General features: G+C 42.0%; 1 protein-coding gene across 2 annotated transcripts in view; it reads left to right on the top strand.

Annotated features, from left to right (window-relative positions):
• Window positions 1-938: 938 nt before the first annotated feature.
• The window catches only part of LOC141148187 (uncharacterized), an 82,803-nt gene continuing 61,002 nt past the window's right edge, over window positions 939-22,739 (top strand). Inside the window, exon 1 of one of the 2 annotated variants that reach the window (XM_073635385.1) lies at window positions 939-1,997. In XM_073635385.1, the coding sequence (XP_073491486.1) occupies window positions 1,679-1,997 (319 nt within the window). In that variant the 5' untranslated portion in view covers window positions 939-1,678. The remainder of the gene's footprint in view (window positions 1,998-22,739) is intronic. The other variant, XM_073635386.1, reaches the window with a different exon arrangement.

Below are 22,739 nucleotides of genomic sequence, written 5' to 3'. Positions count from 1 at the left end.
AGGACTTTTTTTTTGATACAATTTTCTGATGTTTTCTTCTGAGTTTGTGTTGATGATGTAATGATCCTCTTAGGCCATCGTATTCATTTTTATTAGCGCTTCACTTATTTTGTTGTTTTTACTTCCGACGACGACGCCCGTTGTGATGGCAACGTCAGAAGTGTACGGCGCATGCGCGGGAACGGGCGATGCATGCTGGTCGCTCAGCTGCACCAGAGCCCGGAAGATCGTGCTTGTGTGCTTCACATTCCCACAATCACTATGGAAACTGCCAGCAAAGAGAAATATAAGATTTATTCCTCTTTGAAATCGGCAATCGAGCGCAGATTAAGCACAGAAAAGTGAGTGCTCTAAATAATTCTTTTTATCAAAACATATTTATCCTAAAAAAAAAAAAAAAAAAATTGTTAACAGTGGGAACTCCGCTTTAATTGAAAGCAGGATATGTAGATAAAAACAACTTTTAGACATTATAGGAATATCTACAAATAGCCATTTGCACAGGCGTGGTCCACTGTTTCCGTCATCAGAAAATCCACCCTGAGCAACGCCAGGCAGCCATCGCTGGAGTGCATCTAATGGCATAGATCCCAACTGTCCCTGATTTGGAGCAATGTCCCTCTGTCCCTCATTCCTCCTCATTCGTCCCTCATTTTGGTCTGATCTATATAGATGTATATAAAAAGCACTTTTTATCTATCAAAAAGTGTTTTCCAGCACTAAACCTTTCATCTGATTTCTAAATTGCTGCATTTGTAAATTCCAAAAGCCAATATAAAGGAATAGTTGTGGTAAAAAAAAGCCCTTGTGGGTTTAACCAATCTTGTTTTTTTTTTTGTACAATTCTCCTTTAAGGGGGTGTGGCAGTGGGTGTGTCCAATGCCTGCACACTTTTTGCTGATAGGTGTCCCTCATTCCCATCTCAAAAAGTTGGGAGGTGTGTCTAATGGGGAAGTACATTGTAACTGCAAAGGAACTTCAGGAGATCAGCAGCACTATGATACAGCAATGGTTGAAAAAAAGGTGAAAAAAAAATTATTTTATTTGAAAAAATGACAATTGTTAATGATACATAGTGCAAAGAGTAAACTAAATGTCACTCTATTAAGGTTTACATCTCCTTTAAAATGGGGGAAAAAAAAATTCTGGCAGATTGTGACAATTGCAAAATGTTTCTCTAATTATTTTTGTGTGTGTCGGAAGTATAACAAAAAAAAACAATAATGAATAAATAAAAAAAGTGCCTCTCTTTCTTAAGATCATTTTGGTCTGGTCTGTCAGGGGTTACTATGTAAACTATCTGGTGGGGGGAAGGGCTCAGAAAATGTTTACTCTCACATGAAACATTGTAAAAAGTAGAAAAATTACAATCAGTTACAGATGGACTTGTGTCTTTTTTCAACCTGACTAACTATATAACTATGTAAGATGGAGCGGATTTTAATGAATTCTACAGAAAAAAAACACTTTTTGTATTTAATTTTTTTTTTTAAATTGTTTGTTGTGTGCTGAAAATATCCATCCCAGACAGCTCGAGTCATTTCCTGTAATTGTCTAAATGGAAAGTGAAAGTATCTGAGATTGAGCAACTGCTACGACTGCAACTGACACAGAAAATAGAACAAAAAAAACATAGAAGGATAGAGAAAGAAGCAAAAAAAAAAAATAATTATCAGTAATGGACATTATACAGTTTAAGGAGAACATCAGGAACTTCAGCCTGGATGATGGAGATCTGGGCAGTCAAGGTTACACAAGAGTCCTACTACAGGTGTTTGGCTATACAGGCCATGGAAGCTCTTCCTTCATTAACTCCTGTATGTATGTCCTGGAAGAGGGTGAGAACTTCAAAGAACACGCTGAGGCCCGAGAAACCTACTACGGACTGACCATGGTCAGAAATGCCTATCCGCTTACCGATGTGATCACCATAGTAGACAACAGAGGATGCAGCAAAATGGATGATTTTGAAAAAGCTGAAGTGTATGCCCAGTTGGGTGAGTAACATTCTGAGAACTCCAAGGACTACGGGACTGGCAGGCTAGCCAAAAAAAAATAAAAATAATGTAAAATCCAGAGGATGCCCCTTAGCTCTGTAACCCTTTGTTGGTCACTCCATAGAAGATTTAATTGTTTCCCAAAACAGTTACATTCAAGGCATGCAGTGAATGATAACGGTTATATCCGAACTGTCAAGTCATCACATGCCTGGTGTCATCACTGATCACCTGGGCAACTGCAGATCAAACAGAACTCTGTGATGAGCACAGGCCGGCTACCCGGTGAGTTCCAAAATCCAAAACTTTATTTGCTACATGTTAATAAATCACAGTGGATACAGTTAATGCGTTTCGGCTGTTATGGCTTTAATCATAGCATGAGGTTATGATTAAGTCCATTATGGCCGAAACACGTTAGCTGTATGCACTGTGATTTTTAGCATGTAGTAAATAAGGATTTGTATTTCTGAACTCAAAGAGTAGCCGGCCTGTACTTATCATGGACTTCTGTTCTAGTAATGAATATCCCAGCCAAGAGCACTGGTTTCCACCAACAAGTGGTTAATAGAGCAGCAGAGCTTGGGTTTTGTTCTCTGTTATACTGCAGATCAAACAGAGGTTAATGCAGCTTCATTGGTTGTAAAGAAGAGGAGGGTTTGGTTCCACTTGATGTCTGAGCCTAGAAAAGTGGGATCCGGCCATATTGGAGAACACAGTGCCTTGGGGCCACTATGTTCTGCTCAGCTGAGCCATTACTGATTAATCTGAATGTGCATAAAATTTTCAAACATCAAGTTAAAAAGAATGTAAGCCATGGTGGGGTGCTGTTTTTTTTTTAAGCTGTTATGTACACTCCAGAGCTTGGAGGCAACAAGTCACCACCATAGGGGTCAGCCAGTTGACAGCAACTGTCAGATCTCAGTTGTGGCTCTCATCTACAGAGTCATTCTCAAAATAAATAAGTGGGCAAATGTATCAGTTTTATATTATTATTATTTGTATTATTCAGAGCATATAAGCCTTTAATAATATCATTCCAGGTATAATATTCCTGCAGAAAACCAATTAAGTCTGGTTCTCTATAAAGTGGAACTCTTATGCCCCGTACACACGGTCGGATTTTCCAAAGGAAAATGTGTGATAGGACCTTGTTGTCGGAAATTCCGACCGTGTGTGGGCTCCATCACACATTTTCCATCGGAATTTCCGACACACAGAGTTTGAGAGCTTGCTATAAAATTTTCCGACAACAAAATCTGTAGTCGGAATTTCCGATCGTGTGTACACGACGGACAAAGTGCCACGCATGCTCAGAATAAATAAAGAGATGAAAGCTATTGGCTACTGCCCCGTTTATAGTCCCGACGTACGTGTTTTACGTCACCGCATTCAGAACGATCGGATTTTCTGACAACTTTGTGTGACCGTGTGTATGCAAGACAAGTTTGAGCCAACATCCGTCGGAAAAAATCCATGGATTTTGTTGTCGGAATGTCCGATCAATGTCCGACCGTGTGTACGGGGCATAAATGTGACTGTGAGGTAAAGCCACACATTATAATTGAAGAAACGTATAACAACTTCAGCTTCGGAAGGTTCCCCCCCCCCTTCCTGACCATTTTTGCGATACGGCACTGTGTTATTTTAAGTGACAATTGCGCGGTCGTGCGGCGCTGTAGCCTTTTTATTGCCACAAATAGAGCTTTCTTTTGGTGGTGTTTAATCACCTCTGCGGTTTTTATTTTTTGTGCTATAAACAAAAAAAGGCCGACAATTTAAAAAAAAAAAATATATATATATATTTTTATTTTCTGTTATAAAACATATCCAAGTAAAAAATCTAATTTCTTCATATACTTAGGCCAATATGTACATATTTTTGGTAAAAAAATACCAATAAGCGTATATATATATATATATATATATATATATATATATATATATATATATAGATAGATAGATAGATAGATAGATAGATAGATAGATAGATAGATAGATAGATAGATAGATAGATAGATAGATAGATTAATATAGATATAAAATATAGATATAAATATAGATATATATCTATATCTATCTAAATATAGATATATATATATCTCTCTCTCTCTATATATATATAGATATATAGATATAGATATATCTATATCTATATAGATATAGATATATCTATATCTATATATATATTTTTTTTTACTAGTAATGATGGTGATCAGTGACTTATAGCAGGACTGCGATGTTGCAGTGGACAAATCGGACACCTAGCTGATACTTTTGGACACTTTTTGGACACTAATACAGTGATCAGTGCTACAAATATGCACTGTCACAGTACAAATGACACTGGCAGAAAAATGGGTTAACATCAGGGGTGATCAAAGGATTAACTGTGTGCCTAGCTGGTGTTTTACTGTAGTGGGGGAGGTGCTTGTACTAGGGGAAGGCAAAGATCAGTGTCTCTGCTTTGCAGGAACACAGGATCCAAGCCTTCCCTACTGACAGAACGACGATCTGCCTTGTTTGCATAGGCAGATCGCCATTCTGCCTGTGTCCTGTGTAATCGGTGGGTGCCAGTGGACTTCGAGTTTTTGGTACCTGCCGCTCACCCCAGACCCAGAAATTTTAGATCACATACTATGTACGGAGGCTATTAACCACTTAAGGACCAGCCTCGTTTTGGAATTTAGGTGTTTACATGATTAAAACAGTTTTTTTTGCTAGAAAATTACTTAGAACCCCCAAACATTATATATTGGTTTTTTTTCTAACACCCTAGAGAATAAAATGGCGGTCATTGCAATACTTTTTTTCACACCATATTTGCGCAGCGGTCTTACAAGCGTGCTTTTTTTGGAAAAAATTAACTTTTTTGAATAAAAAAATAAGACAACAGTAAAGTTAGCCCCTTTTTTTTTATATTGTGAAAGATAATGTTACGCCGAGTAAATTGATACCCAACATGTCACACTTCAAAATTGCGCCCGCTCGTGAAATGGCGTCAAACTTTTACCCGACGATATCGCCGATATCCACCGCCAAAGTTTGGACGTACATCGGCATGCGGCGGTCGGCAAGTGGTTAAGGATGGCATTACTTCATCCATTTTGTTAGCAATAACCTTTGCATAGACCTTATGCCGCGTACACACAAGCGGACTTTACGGCAGACTGTGCCCGGCGGACTTTTCGATGGTCTTTGTCCGCTAGGTGTGCCGGACTTAAAAACGGACGGACTTAAACACACACGATCACTCCAAAAGTCCGCTGGTTTGGAACGCGGTGACGTACAGCACGTACGACAGGACTAGAAAAAGGAAGTTCAAGCCCCACTACGGCACCCTTTGGGCTCCTTCTGCTAATCTCGTGTTTATCTCATGTTAGTAGAAGTTTGGTTAGAGACGATTCGCGCTTTTCACACTTCAGCTTATTTTGATCGTTTTTTGCGGTTCAGTTTGTGCTTGTGAGGTTTGTATCTGCTTTTCAGTGCGTGTTGGTCAGTTCATAACCTGCCTAGCAGGCCGTTCTGGTCCGCTCGTTCCTGATTTTCAGGTCGTTCTTCATAGGCCTTGCTGTTCTTCAGTGCGTTTGTTATAAGTTTGTCTGTTTGACCAGCCGACTGTTTTGAAGCCATGTCGCGTGGACATACTCGTTCTCGAGTTCGTGCTGTGTGGGGACTTGGTGTTGGGGTTAATACTTTGACCTGAGTCCAGTCCATGAACAAGGCGAGGAGGAGTTCATGGATGAAGAATTGGTTGCGCCAGCGTGACCAATTCTCACATATGCCTTTGCTCCATGAGATCCGTGAGAATAATTCTGAGAATTTCAGGAATTATCTCAGGATGACGGACCCCGTCTTTGAGCGTCTGCTGGCTATGCTCTCCCCTATATCAGCAGGCAGGATACCTGCATGAGGCAAGCCATCAGTGCGGAGCAGAGGCTAGTTGCCACTTTACGTTACTTGGCGACTGGGAGAAGTCTTCAGGACTTGAAGTTCTCGACAGGCATCTCCCCCCAGGCTCTGGGGATAATAATCCCAGAGACTTGTTCCGCCATCATTCAGGTCCTGCAGAAGGACTATATGAAGGTAAGTTTTATCCTTTAACATTACATGATATGTATTAAATGTTTGCTAATGTATTGTCTAAATGTCCTCGTTACCTAATTACCATGCTTGGAATATGCTGTGAATGTCCCCTTTATCTTCATGCATACCTGTTTTTTTACATTAATCATTTTTTTGCCCTACATGCATAATTACCTTTAATAACCTCCCCACCATGCAATCCTGGGTCCATTTATATCTCTAGCCTATAGTCCCTTGAACAATGTATATTGTCAGCTCCATTGTACTGTTTGACCCTACCCCACCCCTCAAATGTTTGCAACTGTCAGGTGTGTTTTTAAACCAAATTAGAACCCCTCCCCCACCCCCTCAAATGTTTGCAACTGTCAGGTGTGTTTTTTACCCAAATTAGAACCCCTCCCCCACCCCCTCAAATGTTTGCAACTGTCAGGTGTGTTTTTTACCCAAATTAGAACCCCTCCCCCACTCCCTCAAATCTTTGCAACTGTCAGGTGTGTTTTTTAACCAAATTAAAACCCCTCCCCCACCCCCTCAAATGTTTGCAACTGTCAGGTGTGTTTTAAAAAAACAAATTAGAACCCCTCCCCCACCCCCTCAAATGTTTGCAACTGTCAGGTGTGTTTTTAAACCAAATTAGAACCCCTCCCCCACCCCCTCAAATGTTTGCAACTGTCAGGTGTGTTTTTTACCCAAATTAGAACCCCTCCCCCACTCCCTCAAATCTTTGCAACTGTCAGGTGTGTTTTTTAACCAAATTAGAACCCCTCCCCCACCCCCTCAAATGTTTGCAACTGTCAGGTGTGTTTTTTACCCAAATTAGAACCCCTCCCCCACTCCCTCAAATGTTTGCAACTGTCAGGTGTGTTTTTTAACCAAATTAGAACCCCTCCCCCACCCCCTTAAATGTTTGCAACTGTCAGGTGTGTTTTTTACCCAAATTAGAACCCCTCCCCCACCCCCTCAAATGTTTGCAACTGTCAGGTGTGTTTTTTACCCAAATTAGAACCCCTCCCCCACCCCCTCAAATGTTTGCAACTGTCAGGTGTGTTTTTTAACCAAATTAGAACCCCTCCCCCCACATTCAAATTGATCAATGGGCCATCAGAGGGAGTGAGTAATCTTATAAGTGGGCCTTATGTTTTTATAATTAAAAGAACAAAAACACATATTAATAATGTTCGACTGCTGTTGTTCAAGAATGTTTTTGTGTAATCTAATATCCAAGTTATGTTTAAAAGTACTTATCTTATTTTTTTTATTGTTTCACTCCACAGTTTCCTTCCAGTACACAGGAATGGCAGACTGTGGCCTCCCAGTTCGCTGACCATTGGAACTTTCCCAACTGTGTCGGGGGGGGGGGGGTGGAGGGGAAGCATGTCCGCATTGTGCCACCACCCCATTTGGGGTCTTATTTCTACAATTATAAGGGGTTCCATAGTGTAGTTTTGATGGCGGTGGTCTCGGCACATTTGGAATTTCTGTTTGTGGACATGGGGAAGAACGGCCGGATGTCTGACGGAGGAGTCTTTGCACAGACCGAGCTGTGCCAGTGTCTCCAGACTGGTGGCCTGGGATTGCCACCTGATGACCAGAATGTGGGTGGACTCCCCTCAGTTTTTATCGCTGATGAAGCGTTTGCTCTCGGCGAGCACTTGATGAGTCCGTTCCCCCAAAGGACACTCACCCCTGAGAGGAGGGTATTTAATTACCGGCTGGCCAGAGCAAGAAGAGTTGTGGAGAATGCCTTTGGGATTCTGGCCAGCCACTTCCGTTTGTTCCTCTCGGTGGACTATAAAATAAATCACGTGATAATGGCTTGCTGCATTCTCCATAATTATTTGAGAAGACATTATGCTACATATATGACCTCTGTTGGGCCTGAGGCCGGACTTGTAGTTGACCAAACACTCACAGGCCTGGAAATTGGCCGTATTGGCTTGGCCCCCCAAACTGCACGTCAAGTGCGTGACCGATATGTTAATTATTTTAATGGTCGGGGGGCCATTGCTATTCAACAAGAGCTATAATTTCTTACAAAAATAAAGAAAATACATTTTGGCTAAAATATGTTGTTTTTATCCTTGTTTGCATTTAGTTTTGTCTGTCTCCTAGTGCACTTGTAGTAGTGGCAAAGGCATTTTCCTTTAGTTAATAAGGCCCTTTGTCACTGTAACCACACAAAAATTAGCAAAACATCTTATTGATAAATAATCAGCCACACACATTGTAGTAGTAAAAACATTTTACTGTGTGCACATTGAAAGGTGCATTTTTTGGAAACGTGTTTTTTTTTTTTTTAATTTATTTATTTTTTTTTATTTTTTTTTGTTATTTTAGGCATATTTCAACAAAAATAGACCTTGTTTACAAAATTACAATTAACAACAGTGTTTTTAAAAACATACAAATAAAAAAAAAAGAACTTACAAAGTTCAACATGTTAATAACGGTGCTGGCGATGTCACCCTTGTAAAGCCTAAAATTTGCAGATGCTCAAAATTGGGTATTAAAAAAGGTTCAAGTCAACATGTGCTATCTCCCATCATGGGGGAGCAATGTACGTGTTTTGTGTGTGCAATCCCTTTGTTCCTCTCACAAACTAACATTTTAATGATGAAGGGGTTGCAAATACAAAACAAGTGCATTGATATCCCCTGATGGAAGATAGCACATGATGACACACCGTGTGCGTATGCAAATTGTTTTATTTTTTAAGGATAAAACTTACAAAATGTAAGAAAAAACAAACTTGACAAAGAAATGAAGAACATGATTGATGTTTTTAGGCAAAACGTTATTATATTCTGCCCAAAACATCAATCATGTTCTTCATTTCCTGTTGCATGGAGTCCAGGCGAATTTTCATGCTGTCAATTTGGTCACGCATTCGATCAATTTGGCCATTCCACAACATTATCTGGCCAATAAGTCTTTGTGCACTGTCTGTGCTAAATGGCTCTGCCGCTGGGCCTTCCACAACCAGAAGCTCACCTAAAATGTGTGGATTAAAAAATGGGTCAAAATATGCACGCCTAAATAGATTACCTTAAGCTGGGGTGTCAGTCACTCACTTGGTGGGGTTGAAAGCTCGCACACTTCCTCCACCTCTCCTTCCTCCAGGTTGTCGGGTGGGCGTGGTCTTGGGCTAGGGCTTGGGGTATCTTCTGCCTTAGGCTGGTGACTTGGGGGGGGGGGTCCTGGGATCCTTGGACTGTTGTCTGAGTCTTTTCTCCCCTATGATAATTAAACAAAAGGCATAGTTAAAACACAGTGATATTTCTTTTTAAAAAAATAATATGAAACGTTGGTTATGAGTTGGGGACAACTGACATTTTTTGGCCACAAAAATTTAGAAGACAGGATGAAAATTCCCTCTGAACAACAATTAAAAACAACACATTTTCCTGCAAGTTTCACAGATGCAGACACCTCAATGATCTCCTATGTGTATTACCCCTCAAAAATTTCTTTATGGTCACATAGTACACTATAGTGCTCGTGAGTCCAGATGTGGAAACAGCTGCTGTGTCCTGTCCCTACATTACACTGAATCATTTTGGAAGAAGCATTATATTTTCCAACACATCTACACCACATCAACAAATTTTGGGAATACGACAAATTATCAAGCCCTAAATGTATGTCCAACCCTGTACCATCATTTTTGGTGAAAAAAATACGTCATTTTCTTAGTATCATATGTATTTTACAAAGAACGGTCTTTACGAACAATGCTGTATAAACGAAAAGCATAAGGATCAGCATGCAAGTTAAGTATCTCAATAGGAACACACAAGTACTTACTTTTTTTAAGCAGCTTCTTTATTCGCCAATATTGTTCTGGCTCCCTACTTTTGATGTCAGACCACCGCTTCCTCAATTGTTCTTTAGACCGTTTAGTGCCAAATTTAGCTTCTAGAGCGGTGACAACTGAGGATATTATTTTGTCCTTACGCATATTCGGTCATGTGTACGGTCCTTTTTTCCCATCGTAGTCCTCCCTTCTCAATATGGACTCCATCTCCACCATCTCTTCAAAAGCCATGTTGGTGGCCTTATATCTCCTCTTGGATGTGGATGGTTGTGGCTCCGGGCTTTCCTCCGTGCTAGTTGCAGATAATCTCTCCACCATCTTTCTCTATATACTCCCACTGCGCAACGAAGAGTGAAGGGGCGGGGACAAATCGTACTAAAGAACATCAGGGGCGGGCGACGCAGGCAGAGCATGACACATGCGCAGTGTATATCAAGCTATTACAATGGCCTACGTATGTCCGTGCGGAAGTAGCGAGCGTCAGAAACTAAGGCAATCACTTTCGACCCTTCCCCCCACCCTTCCCTCCAGCCTTCCCTCCACTCTTTCCTCCAGCCTTCCCTCCACCTCCACCCCAGCTGAGGAGTCCCAGGATGAACTGGGCCTTTTCAGCATTGATGAAGTTGATGCGCCCAGCTTCAGCCAGGTATCCTTTTTTATTGAATTTGTGATTGTGTAAATATTAGTGATGTAAACGTCTCAAATTTTTAAGTGCTTCCTAAAAAATGACTTCATCACAAATATTAATATGTAGACATATCACTAGACAGTAGTGGCCAAAAATATACTTCTGCATAGGTGTGTGCAGCCTATTGCATTAGGGTGTGCACCCCAAAGCTCAAATACATATGCATGTGTATATGTACTGATGGTGTCAGTAGGGCAGTGGACAGTGTCAGTAGTTTTATTTTAATTCTTTTTAAATTATTTTATTTTGTAACATTTTTTTGGGGATGAAATATCAGTGGTCTAAACAGGGGGGAATATGCACCTCACAAGGCGATTAGGGTGTGCCCAGGCACACCTGGCACACCCTGTGCGCACGCCTATGTACTTCAGATATTGGTGAGCAGCTGGAATAATGGTGGGGTCAAATAGATAGCCTTTACTATTTGTTTAGAATTATATTTGCAAGTCATAAGCTGAAAATTGTGTGTGATTGCGTAACCCAAAATTACAACTATGTCCCTTTTTTTACCCAGGATGAGCTCAGCCAGGAGGAGGCCTTGACCAGTGGGAGAGAGGAGGAGGCCTTGACCAGTGGGAGAGAGGAGGAGGCCTTGCCCAGTAGGAGAGAGGAGGAGGCCTTGCCCAGTAGGAGAGAGGAGGAGGCTGTGGCTGGGCCCAGTAGAAGCCGCATGGAGTGTCAGGTGCCTCCCCTCTGCATTACCACCAAAAGGCCCAGAAAAATGACACAAACTGAGGAGGAATCCCTAGCCCTCATTCGTGAAGCCAGCAAAATCATCAGCACACCACCCAATGCAGAAGAGGCGTATGGGACATATATGGCCAGCAGATTGCTGGAACTGGAAAAGGGGCAACGCCTCCTCTGTGAGGGTCTGATTTTGCAGGCCTATCAGAAGGGCTTGAGAGGGGAGTTTACTGCTAAAACATATCTAGCAGATGAAGCCACTCCTCCTCCTCCTCCTGCCCCAAGTACACCACCAGAGGCCCAGCCTCCGAGGAAGGCTGCAGAGAAGCGTGGAGAGAAGGCTGCAGAGAAGCGTGCAGGGAAGGCTCCACGGAAGAGTCGAAAGTGATTGCCTGGTTTCTGTCTGGTCTGACTGTGCTCCCTGTGCTCCCTAGTGGCAAGATACCAATTTTCTTGTTCTAAAACTTGATGTGTGTCCTGGGGGATGAAAGGCTTCACAGATTCCAAAAGTGTCTCCAGTGTTGCCTTCCTATTTTTTTTTTTACCAAAATAAATGGATTTTTGAGTTACCTTACATTATTGACTATGTGTTTTGATTCCAAAACGACATTTGGTTTGGGAGTAGGCAGGTACAGGTCAAAAAAGACTATGGGGTTGATTTACTAAAGGCAAATAGACTGTGCACTTTGCAGAGTGCAGTTGCCCTCTGCAAGTGCAATTGCTCCAGAGCTTAGTAAATAAGGTAAGGCTTGACTTTGCAAAGAGTACCCAATCCTGTGCAAGGAAAATTAAAAAAAAACAGCATTTTTGCTTGTACATGATTGGATGATGAAAGTCAGCAGAGCTTCTGCTCATTTACTAAGCTCTAGAGCAACTGCTCTTGCAGAGGGCAACTGCACTTTACAAAGTGCACAGTCTTTTTCCCTTTAGTAAATCAACCCCTATGTGTGTTTTTGCCAAAAGGCTAAATCATTTCTAAAATCAAGTGAAAAGTACTAGTGAAAAGTTCACTTGAGAAATTGCACAGCAAGTGCACTTGTTGGAAGTGCAGTCGCTGTAGATCTGAGGGAAAGAGCTAAAATGAGGGGAAGCTCTGCTGATTTTATCATACAATCATGTGCAAGAAAAAGTTTTTTTTTGGGGGGTTCCTTGCATGTGCCCCTCGGATCCACAGCAAAGGCACTTCAAAATGCTCTTTCTGTGCAATTCCAAGTAGAATTTGCACTTGTAGTGAAAAATGAATTTGCCTTTGGAAAATAAACCCCCCTATGTCTAATGAACAAGGGACACCAACCTCATTAAGGTTCATTAAAACAACACAAAATATTAAGGTTATTGTGGTAACTTGAAACTGCAAAAATAAAATAAAGAAAAAAAAACATTTTGTATAATTTAGCACACATTGTAAAATAGATAGTGATTAAATCTAAAAAAAAGAAAGATGAGTCCAAAATCTAATTTAATACTTTATTTATGGAGATCTGGCTTTTTAAAAATATCATATTAGTCATGGCAGGAGGATAAATCATGAAGAAAGTAGTTTGTGAGAACTCTGTGTGAATAAAAAGCACCAAAACAACTTCATTCCTCTTGCATTATAAAGAAAAAAAGAAAAAGATCACAGAAGAGGAATGTGCTAGCTTCAATACGAAGGCTAGTTTTACCAGACCGAGCGCTTCCGTCTTGTACTTACTTCAGAGCATGCGTGAGTTTTGGTCCATTGGACTAGCACACAGACGACCGGTTTGCACGCTAGAAAGCCGAGTCCGTCGGAAAGATTTGAAACATGTTTCATTTCTAGGTCTGTTGAACTTTTGGGAAAAAAAGTCAGCTGGAGCCCACACACGATCGAATTGTCCAACGAAATCCGGTCCGCCGGGCAAAGTCTGCCGTAAAGTCCGCTCGTGTGTACGCGGCATTAAGGTCTGTGTTAAGGAGAGATATTGGTCTAAAGTTCTGTGGTATGATGGGATCCTTCCCTGGTTTGGGTAATGTGACTACTAGAGCTCGAAGCATTTCCACTAGTAATGAGCCATAGGATGCCGCTATATTTAATACTTTAACTAAATGTGGAACCAGGGTTTCAGAGAAGTTATGGTAGTACTCTGCTGACAAACCATCTGGCCCTGGGGATTTGTTCAGTGCCAGGGATTTAAGAACTTTTTTAATTTCTTCGGCAGAAATCTGATCATTAAGGCGCTCTAGCACTTCGGGATTAAGAGCTGGAAGTTTAACCATATCTCGGAATTCTGTGATACATTTTGTAGATGGTTGGGCAGAATTTGGGTCTGATTTAAGATTGTAAAGAGCACTGTAGTGTTCCCTAAAAGTATTCGCTATGTCTTTAGGGTGAGATAACTTTGCACCTGTATTAGGGTCAATTAAATGGGCTATTCTTGTTTTGGCTTGTTTAGCTTTGAGATATTGGACTAATACCTTCCCCGCCTTATTACCAGAGGAGTAATGTGAGGCTTGAAGGCGTTTAACCACTTGCCGACCGCCTAACGCAGATATACTGCAGCAGAATGGCACAGGCAGGCAAAATCATGTTAAGATGCTGCTAAAATGACCACACCATATAATACTCACCTCTGAAAGGTAGTGGTTGCTAGACATGTGCACACTGAAATATTTTGTTTCGGAATTTCGTTTTCGTCCGAAAAATAAATTTATTTAGTTACTCCCGAAATTCGTTTTTATTTATTTCGTTTTTCGTTAAAAATTGCATTCATCTGAAAATCCAAATGTATTAAGGTCGAATCTGTCATTGAAGGCTTATGGTGTCTGTCGAATGTTCAAAGAAGATTCGACGGAGCAGCTAAACTGTACTACGCCGTATAGTTTACCTGCTCCGTCAAATCTTCTTAGAACTTTCAACAGACACCATAAGCCAAAGTACGTGTGTACTTAGTTCTAGCTATTTTACTGCTCCTCCTCTTTGGTTACAATCAGCCAATAACATTCATCATCATCATTATTATTTTTATTTATCTTTTCTCCCCTACGTCGAATCTTTCTCCCCTACGTCGAATCTTTTCTCCCCTACGTCAAATCTTTTCTCCCCTACGTCAAATCTTTTCTCCCCTACGTCAAATATTTTCTCCCCTACATCAAATCTTTTCTCCCCATGTCGAATCTTTTCTCTCTATGTAGAATAATCTTGGACTAATAGAGTTAAGGATAGGCATATTGGACCACAGGTTCGATGGACACAGATTGTTATTGTCATCATCATATCGAATCTCCTATCTATATAAGACAGTTGTAGCAACGAAAACGAAAATAAAGCATTTGTTTATGTCGGATCTTTCGTTTTTCGGATTCCGCACTTTCGTTATCGTTTGTTAAAACAATAACGAAAATACCTGAAATTCAGACGAAAATGCATTTGGACGAAAACGAATGCACATGTCTAGTGGTTGCTCACTCCCTGCCACTCCTCAAATTAGGAGGCTCTAACCATAGCCCACATGAAGCATACAAAAACCTATTCCTGAGAATTGACACCAAAGTGAGCAATCCAGGGATACAGACAGCTACTATTGGTCAGAGAGGGCAATGAGAGAAAGTTATGTAAAAACCAGTACCAAATTTTATTATTAATTTACCAAAAAAACACACATATTAAATAAAAGCCAATTGCTTCTCAATGAAGCCAAAAAGGCATCAACGGTCTCCTGTCACCAACCATGAAATGATACACCACAGGGGGGGGGGGGGGGCGCAACCTGCAAGCTGAGGCGACCTGCAAGTCGTGTTGCCCCTGTGTGAATATGGTCTTAGGCAAAAGGCCAATAAATCACAATAAAAATAAAAAAATCAAGTATGTACAGGGGTGATCATGTGGGTGTGGTCCCCGGGGATAGCAAAGGGACTAAAACTGACCATTATGGTGACACCATGTATAGTAAGGCCAAATGGATGGAATATTGTTGGTAGAGTTGCTGTCACCAGTTAAACGTCTATTCAATATGTGTTGCAATTTCAAAAGTCACAAGTATTAAAGGTGCACATCCTATGAATAGACAAGATCAAAAAATGAACGCTTTATCGTTATAGTGTCCACTCCAAATAAATCATGGGTCCCGTCAGTAATTAGGCAGTCTATACAAATATGACAGTAATTGTTGGATTGGTTGATAGAGTTACTGGGGTATAGGTGGTATCTTATCGCTCATTTTACTATACATGGTGTCACCATAATAGTCAGTTTTAGTCCCTTTGCTATCCCCGGGGACCACACCCACATGGTCACCCCTGTACATGCTTGATTTTTTTATTTTTATTGTGATTTATTGGCCTTTTGCCTAAGGGGTTTCCAAGTGTGTGTGGATCACTGCAGGCGCCTGCACTGCATGCTCATCTTGTGTGTTATTGATTGTGGTTGCTTTGTCTTGTTTGTCCTTGTTAGTCTGTCTGTTTTGTCGGGACACTATCAGAGGGGGTTGCGCCCCCCCTGTGGTGTATCATTTCATGGTTGGTGACAGAAGACCGTTGCTGCCTTTTTGACTTCATTGAGAAGCAATTGGCTTTTATTTAATATGTGTGTTTATTTGGTAAATTAATAATAAAATTTGGTACTGGTTTTTACATAACTTTCTCTCATTGCCCTCTCTGACCAATAGTAGCTGTCTGTATCCCTGGATTGCCCACTTTGGTGTTAATTCTCAGAAATAGGTTTTTGTAGGCAAAATCATGTACCTGGTACGTGATTTGCCTCCCGTGGGCTGGGGGCGCACCGCGCCCCCTGGTGCCTGAGGCGGCCGGCTTCGTTAGGGGAACGATACAGGCTGAGGGGGAGACCACTCATTAGTGGCCACCCCCTCACATTCGCTCCCAAGAATGAAAATCTTCCTCTGCCGCTGTATAGTAAACAGCGGCAGAGGAAGTGATGTCATCGCTCCTCGGCTCGGTATTTTCCATTCCGGCGCCAAGGAGAGAAGACACAAGTGCACAACACATACACACACAGTAGAACATGCCAGGCATACTATACACCCCCCATCACCCCCTGATCACTCCCTAATCACCCCCACCCACCCGGTCACACTGACACCAAGCAGTTTTTGTTTTTTTCCTGATGACTGCATTGGTGTCAGTTTGTGACAGTTAGAAGTGGTAGGGCAGTTAGTGTTAGCCCCCTTTAGGTCTAGGGTACCCCCCTAACCCCCCCTAATGAAGTTTTAACCCCTTGATCACCCCCCATCGCTAGTGTCACTAAGCGATCATTTTTCTGATCGCTGTATTAGTGTCACTGGTGACGCTAGTTAGGGAGGTAAATATATAGGTTCGCCGTCAGCTTTTTATAGCGTCAGGGACCCCCATATACTACCTAATAAAGGTTTTAACCCCTTCATTGCCCCCTAGTTAACCCTTTCACCACTAATCACCGTATAACTGTTACAGGTGACGCTGGTTAGTTTGTTTATTTTATATAGTGTCAGGGCACCCGCCGTTTATTACCTAATAAAGGTTTACCCCCTGATCGCCCAGCGGTGATATAACTTAGGTTTTAGGGTCAGATATGGTCTGCGTCGCCCCAGGCAGCGTCAGGTTAGCGCCAGTACCTCCAACACCCACGCACGCAACATACACCTCTCTTAGTGCTATAGTATCTGAACGGATCAATATCTGATCTGATCAGATCTATACTAGCGTCCCCAGCAGTTTAGGGTTCCCATTAACGCAGTGTTAGCAGGATCAGCCCAGATACCTGCTAGCACCTGCATTTTGCCCCTCCGCCCGGCCCAGCCCAGCCCACCCAAGTGCAGTATTAATCGATCACTGTCACTTACAAAACACTAAACGCATAACGTTCGCAGAGTCAGGCCTGATCCCTGCGATCGCTAACAGTTTTTTTTGGTAGCGTTTTGGTGAACTGGCAAGCACCAGCCCCAGGCAGCGTCAGGTTAGTGCCAGTAGCGCTAACACCCACACACGCACCGTACACCTCCCCAGGGCTGGACTGGGACAAAAATTTGGCCCTGTACTTCTTCATGACCTGCCCTCTATAATTTTGAGTGTCCCCAACAGTGTCCCCCTTACATCAGAGTGTCCCCAACAGCATCCCCCTTTCATCAGAGTGTCCCCAACAGCGTCCCCCTTACATCATAGTGTCCCCAACAGCGTCCCCCTTACATCAGAGTGTCCCCAACAGCATCCCCCTTACATCAGAGAGTCCCCAACAGCATCCCCCTTACATCATAGTGTCCCCAACAGCATTCCCCTTACATCAGAGTGTCCCCAACAGCATCCCCCTTACATCATAGTGTCCCCAACAGCATTCCCCTTACATCAGAGTGTCCCCAACAGCGTCCCCCTTACATCAGAGAATCCCAATCAGCAGCTCCCTTCACAGAGAGTCCCAATCAGCAGCCCACTTCACATCAGAGTCCCCATCAGAAGCCCTTCACATCAGAGTGTCCTCCCCCTCCCACATGTACTCACAGTTTTGAAGGCAGCTTCTCGTTCCTCTCTCCAGTCATGTGATAACAAGTGATAAGGGGAGAGAGGAAGGAAAGTCTACCGTTGGTCTATCTCCCCCTGCAGGCTGGAGGGAGCATAACGCCTAATGCTCTCTCCAGCATAGGACGGAAGCTGCTCCTCCTGACAGGAGTGAAATTGTGATCACTCACTGTCAGAGAGGAGCTGCTCCAGGACCGCACCTGACTGGCCCACTGAGCCATCGGCCCACCGTGAATCTCCCGGTAGTCTCGATGGCCAGTACATGCCTGCACCTCCCTTAGTGGTATAGAATCTGAACGGATCAATATCTGATCCAATCAGATCTATACTAGCGTCCCCAGCAGTTTAGGGTTCCCAAAAACGCAGTGTTAGCGGGATCAGCCCAGATACCTGCTAGCACCTGAGTTTTGCCCCTCCGCCCGGCCCAGCCCAGCCCACCCAAGTGCAGTATCGATCGATCACTGTCACTTACAAAACACTAAACGCATAACTGCAGCGTTCGCAGAGTCAGGCCTGATCCCTGCTATCGCTAACAGTTTTTTTGGTAGCGTTTTGGTGAACTGGCAAGCACCAGCGACCTAGTACACCCCGGTCGTAGTCAAACCAGCACTTGGTGATGTGGCGAGTCCCATAAGTGCAGTTCAAGCTGGTGAGGTGGCAAGCACAAGTAGTGTCCCGCTGCCACCAAGAAGAAGACAAACACAGGCCGTCGTGCCCATAGTGCCCTTCCTGCTGCATTTGCCAATCCTAATTGGGAACCCACCACTTCTGCAGCGCCCGTACTCCCCCCATTCACATCCCCAACCAAATGCAGTCGGCTGCATAAGAGGCATTTTCTTTATGTCCTCCCGAGTACCCCTACCCAACGAACCCCCCCAAAAAAGATGTTGTGTCTGCAGCAAGCGCGGATATAGGCGTGACACCCGCTATTATTGTCCCTCCTGTCCTGACAATCCTGGTCTTTGCATTGGTGAATTTTTTGAACGCTACCATACACTAGTTGAGTATTAGCGTAGGGTACAGCATTGCACAGACTAGGCACACTTTCACAGGGTCTCCCAAGATGCCATCGCATTTTGAGAGACCCAAACCTGGAACCAGTTACAATTATAAAAAAAAACACAAAAAAAGCTCTCTCTCTCTCTCTCTCTCTCTTGCTTTTCAGGTATGCAATTTTTTATACTTTACTGTTTACTGTGTTTTATTGTTAACCATTTTTTTGTTTTCAGGTACGCCATTCAGCTGCAGCGCAGATTTATTTATCTTGACAGCAACAGCGTTTGTTCCCACGATATATATAGAGCCGTGACTCCAGCGGAGGTGATATATGCCGAAGTATGGGGGCAGCAGGGGCGGAGGAGCGATTTGCTACTAACTTTTGGGGCGGATGCCCCCATGCTTCGGCATATATAAATGGTGCATGTATGCCCATCATTAGAAGTGGGTGGATGAAGGGAGGTATTCGAATGGTGGGTATACCCACCGATCAATCTCATTTTTTCATTCAGCCCACAGGCTGCATGAAAACAAAGTTTACAATATATGCCCAACAAGGACCAGCAACGTACTGGTATGTTGCTGGACTTTGAATGGTTATACCAGAATGACGCCTGCAGGTTTAGGTATCATCTTGGTATCATTCTTTTCAGCCAGTGGTCGGCTTTCATGTAAAAGCAATCCTAGCGGCTAATTAGCCTCTAGACTGCTTTTACAAGCAGTGGGAGGGAATGACCCCCCCCACGGTCTTCCATGTTTTTCTCTAGCTCTCCTGTCCCAACAGTGAACCTGAGAATGCAGCTGGTGATTCCGCCAGCTGACCATAGAGCTGATCAGAGACCAGAATGGTTCCAATCATCTCTATGGCCTAAGAAACCGGAAGCTATGAGCATTTCATGACTTAGATTTCGCTGGATGTAAGCAGCGCCATTGGGAAATTGGGAAAGCATTTTATCACACCGATCTTGGTGTGGTCAGATGCTTTGAGGGCAGAGGAGAGATCTAGGGTCTAATAGACCCCATTGTTTTCAAAAAAGAGTACCTGTCACTATCTATTGCTATCATAGGGGATATTTACATTCCCTGACATAACAATAAAAATGATAAAAAAAAAAAAAAAATGAAAGGAACAGTTTAAAAATAAGATAAAAAAGCAAAAAAAATAATAAAGAAGAAAAAAAAAGCACCCCTGTCCCCCCCTGCTCTCGCACAAAGGCGAACGCAAGCGTTGGTCCGGCATCAAATGTAAACGGCAATTGCACCATGCATGTGAGGTATCACCGCAAAGGTCAGATCGAGGGCAGTAATTTTAGCAGTGTACTTCCTCTGTAAATCTAAAGTGGTAACCTGTAAAGGCTTTTAAACATGTATGTAGTTTGTCGCTACTGCACGTTTGTGTGCAATTTTAAGGTATGTCATGTTATCCATGTACTCGGCCTAAGATCATCTTTTTTATTTCATCAAACATTTGGGCAATATAGTGTGTTTTAGTGCATTAAAATTTAAAAAAAGTGTGTTTTTTCCCAAAAAAATGCGTTTGAAAAATCACTGCGCAAATACTGTGTGAAAAAAAAAAATGACACACCCACCATTCTAATCTGTAGGGCCTTTGCTTTAAAAAAAATATATAATGTTTGGGGGTTCAAAGTAATTTTCTTGCAAAAAAAAAAATAATTTTTCCATGTAAACAAAAAGTGTCAGAAAGGGCTTTGTCTTCAAGTGGTTAGAAGAGTGGGTGATGTGTGACATAAGCTTCTAAATGTTGTGCATAAAATGCCAGGACAGCTCAAAACCCCCCAAAATGACCCCATTTTGGAAAGTAGACACCCCAAGCTATTTGCTGAGAGGCATGTCGAATCCATGGAATGTTTTATATTGTGACACAAGTTGCGGGAAAAAGACAATTTTTTTTTTTTTTGCACAAAGTTGTCACTAAATTATATATTGCTCAAACATGCCATGGGAATATGTGAAATTACACCCCAAAATACATTCTGTTGCTTCTCCTGAGTACGGGGATACCACATGTGTGGGACTTTTTGGGAGCCTAGCCGCGTACGGGACCCCAAAAACCAAGCACCGCCTTCAGGGTTTCTAAGGGTGTAAATTTTTGATTTCACTCCTCACTGCCTATTACAGTTTCAGGGGCCATGGAATGCCCAGATGGCACAAAACCCCCCCCAAATGACCCCATTTTGGAAAGTAGACACCCCAAGATATTTGTTGAGAGGTATAGTGAGTATTTTGCAGACCTCGCTTTTTGTCACAAAGTTTTGAAAATTGAAAAAAGAAAAAAAAAAAAATTTTTTTCTTTTCTTTCTTCATTTTCAAAAACAAATGAGAGCTTCAAAATACTCACCATGCCTCTCAGCAAATAGCTTGGGGTGTCTACTTTTCAAAATGTCATTTGGGGGTTTTGTGCCATCTGGGCAATTTATGGCCTTGGAAACTGTGATAGGCAGTGAAGAGTGAAATCAAAAATTTACGCCCTTAGAAATCCTGAAGGCGGTGCTTGGTTTTCAGGGCCCCGTACGCGGCTAGGCTCCCAAAAAGTCCCACACATGTGGTATCCCCATACTCAGGAGAAGCAGCTAAATGTATTTTGGGGTGCAATTCCACATATGCCCATGGCCTGTGTGAGCAATATATCATTTAGTGACAACTTTTTGTAATTTTTTTTTTGTCATTATTCAATCACTTGGGACAAAAAAATTAATATTCAATGGGCTCAACATGCCTCTCAGTAATTTCCTTGGGGTGTCTACTTTCCAAAATGGGGTCATTTGGGGGGGTTTGTACTGCCCTGCCATTTTAGCAACTCAAGAAATGAGATAGGCAGTCATAAACTAAAAGCTGTGTAAATTCCAGAAAATGTACCCTAGTTTGTAGACGCTATAACTACACCAATAAACCAATAAATATACACTTATTGACATTTTTTTTACCAAAGACATGTGGCTGAATACATTTTGGACTAAATTTATGACTTTATGAAATTTATAAATTTATGAAATTGAGTTTATTGTATTTTTTTTATAACAACAATTAGAAAATAGTGTTTTTTTTCAAAATTTTCGCTCTTTTTCCATTTATAGCGCAAAAAATAAAAATGGCAGAGGTGATCAAATACCATCAGTAAAGAAAGCTCTATGTGTGGGAAGAAAAGGACGCAAATTTCGTTTGGGTACAGCATTGCATGACCGCGCAATTAGCAGTTAAAGTGACGCAGTGCCAAATTGTAAAAAGTGCTCTGGTCAGGAAGGGGGTAAATCCTTCCGGGGCTGAATTGGTTAAGACCTTTCTCATAATCGTATAAAAGTACTTGTTTAAGTTCTGTTCTACAGCTCTTTAATTCTTCTATTAAAGCTTGGGTCATGTCTCTTTTATTCTGCGTTTCTAGACGGTGTATTTTAGCTAACAGGGATTTAGTCACCTGCACCCTTTGCTTCTTTTCCCTTCCAGCAATTTGCAGCAGTAGGCCTCTGATATAGGCCTTGTGAGCACATCAAATAGTAGAGGCCAGAATCTCATCTGTATCATTGAAATTGAAAAGTTCCTCTAGTTGTTTTCTGACTTTCTCTCGGTGATCAGTGTGGTTGAAAATACGTGTATTATTACGGAAAAAGAATTGTGAGGGACACATTGAATTGTTCTTCCATTTCGATTGTTATGGGAGCGTGGTCTGACCCGGTAATGGTGTCTATAGCTGTTATTTTAGCTTTGTATAGGGAGGGTAAGTCTGTAAGTATTAGATCAATTCTAGATTACAATCTATGCGGATTAGAGAAGAATGTGAAATCTTTTTCATCCGGGTGGTGACATCTCCAGATATCTTATAAAGAATAGTTATGAATGGTGGAGTGTAATGTTGATTTATGATGTAATTTAGGAGGGGAGCAGTCTACTTTGGAATCTATTACCGAGTGAAAGTCTCCGAACAAGAGGAGGTTCCCCTTACATAGAGATTTACCTTTTTAAGAAGATTCCTTAAAAAGGTTATTTGACCTTG

The sequence above is a fragment of the Aquarana catesbeiana genome, linkage group LG06 (assembly GCF_042186555.1).
Source record: "Aquarana catesbeiana isolate 2022-GZ linkage group LG06, ASM4218655v1, whole genome shotgun sequence".
NCBI lineage: Eukaryota > Metazoa > Chordata > Amphibia > Anura > Ranidae > Aquarana > Aquarana catesbeiana.
The sequence above is the reverse complement of the archived record's forward strand: the minus strand, read 5'-3'. Positions and strand labels throughout refer to the sequence as shown.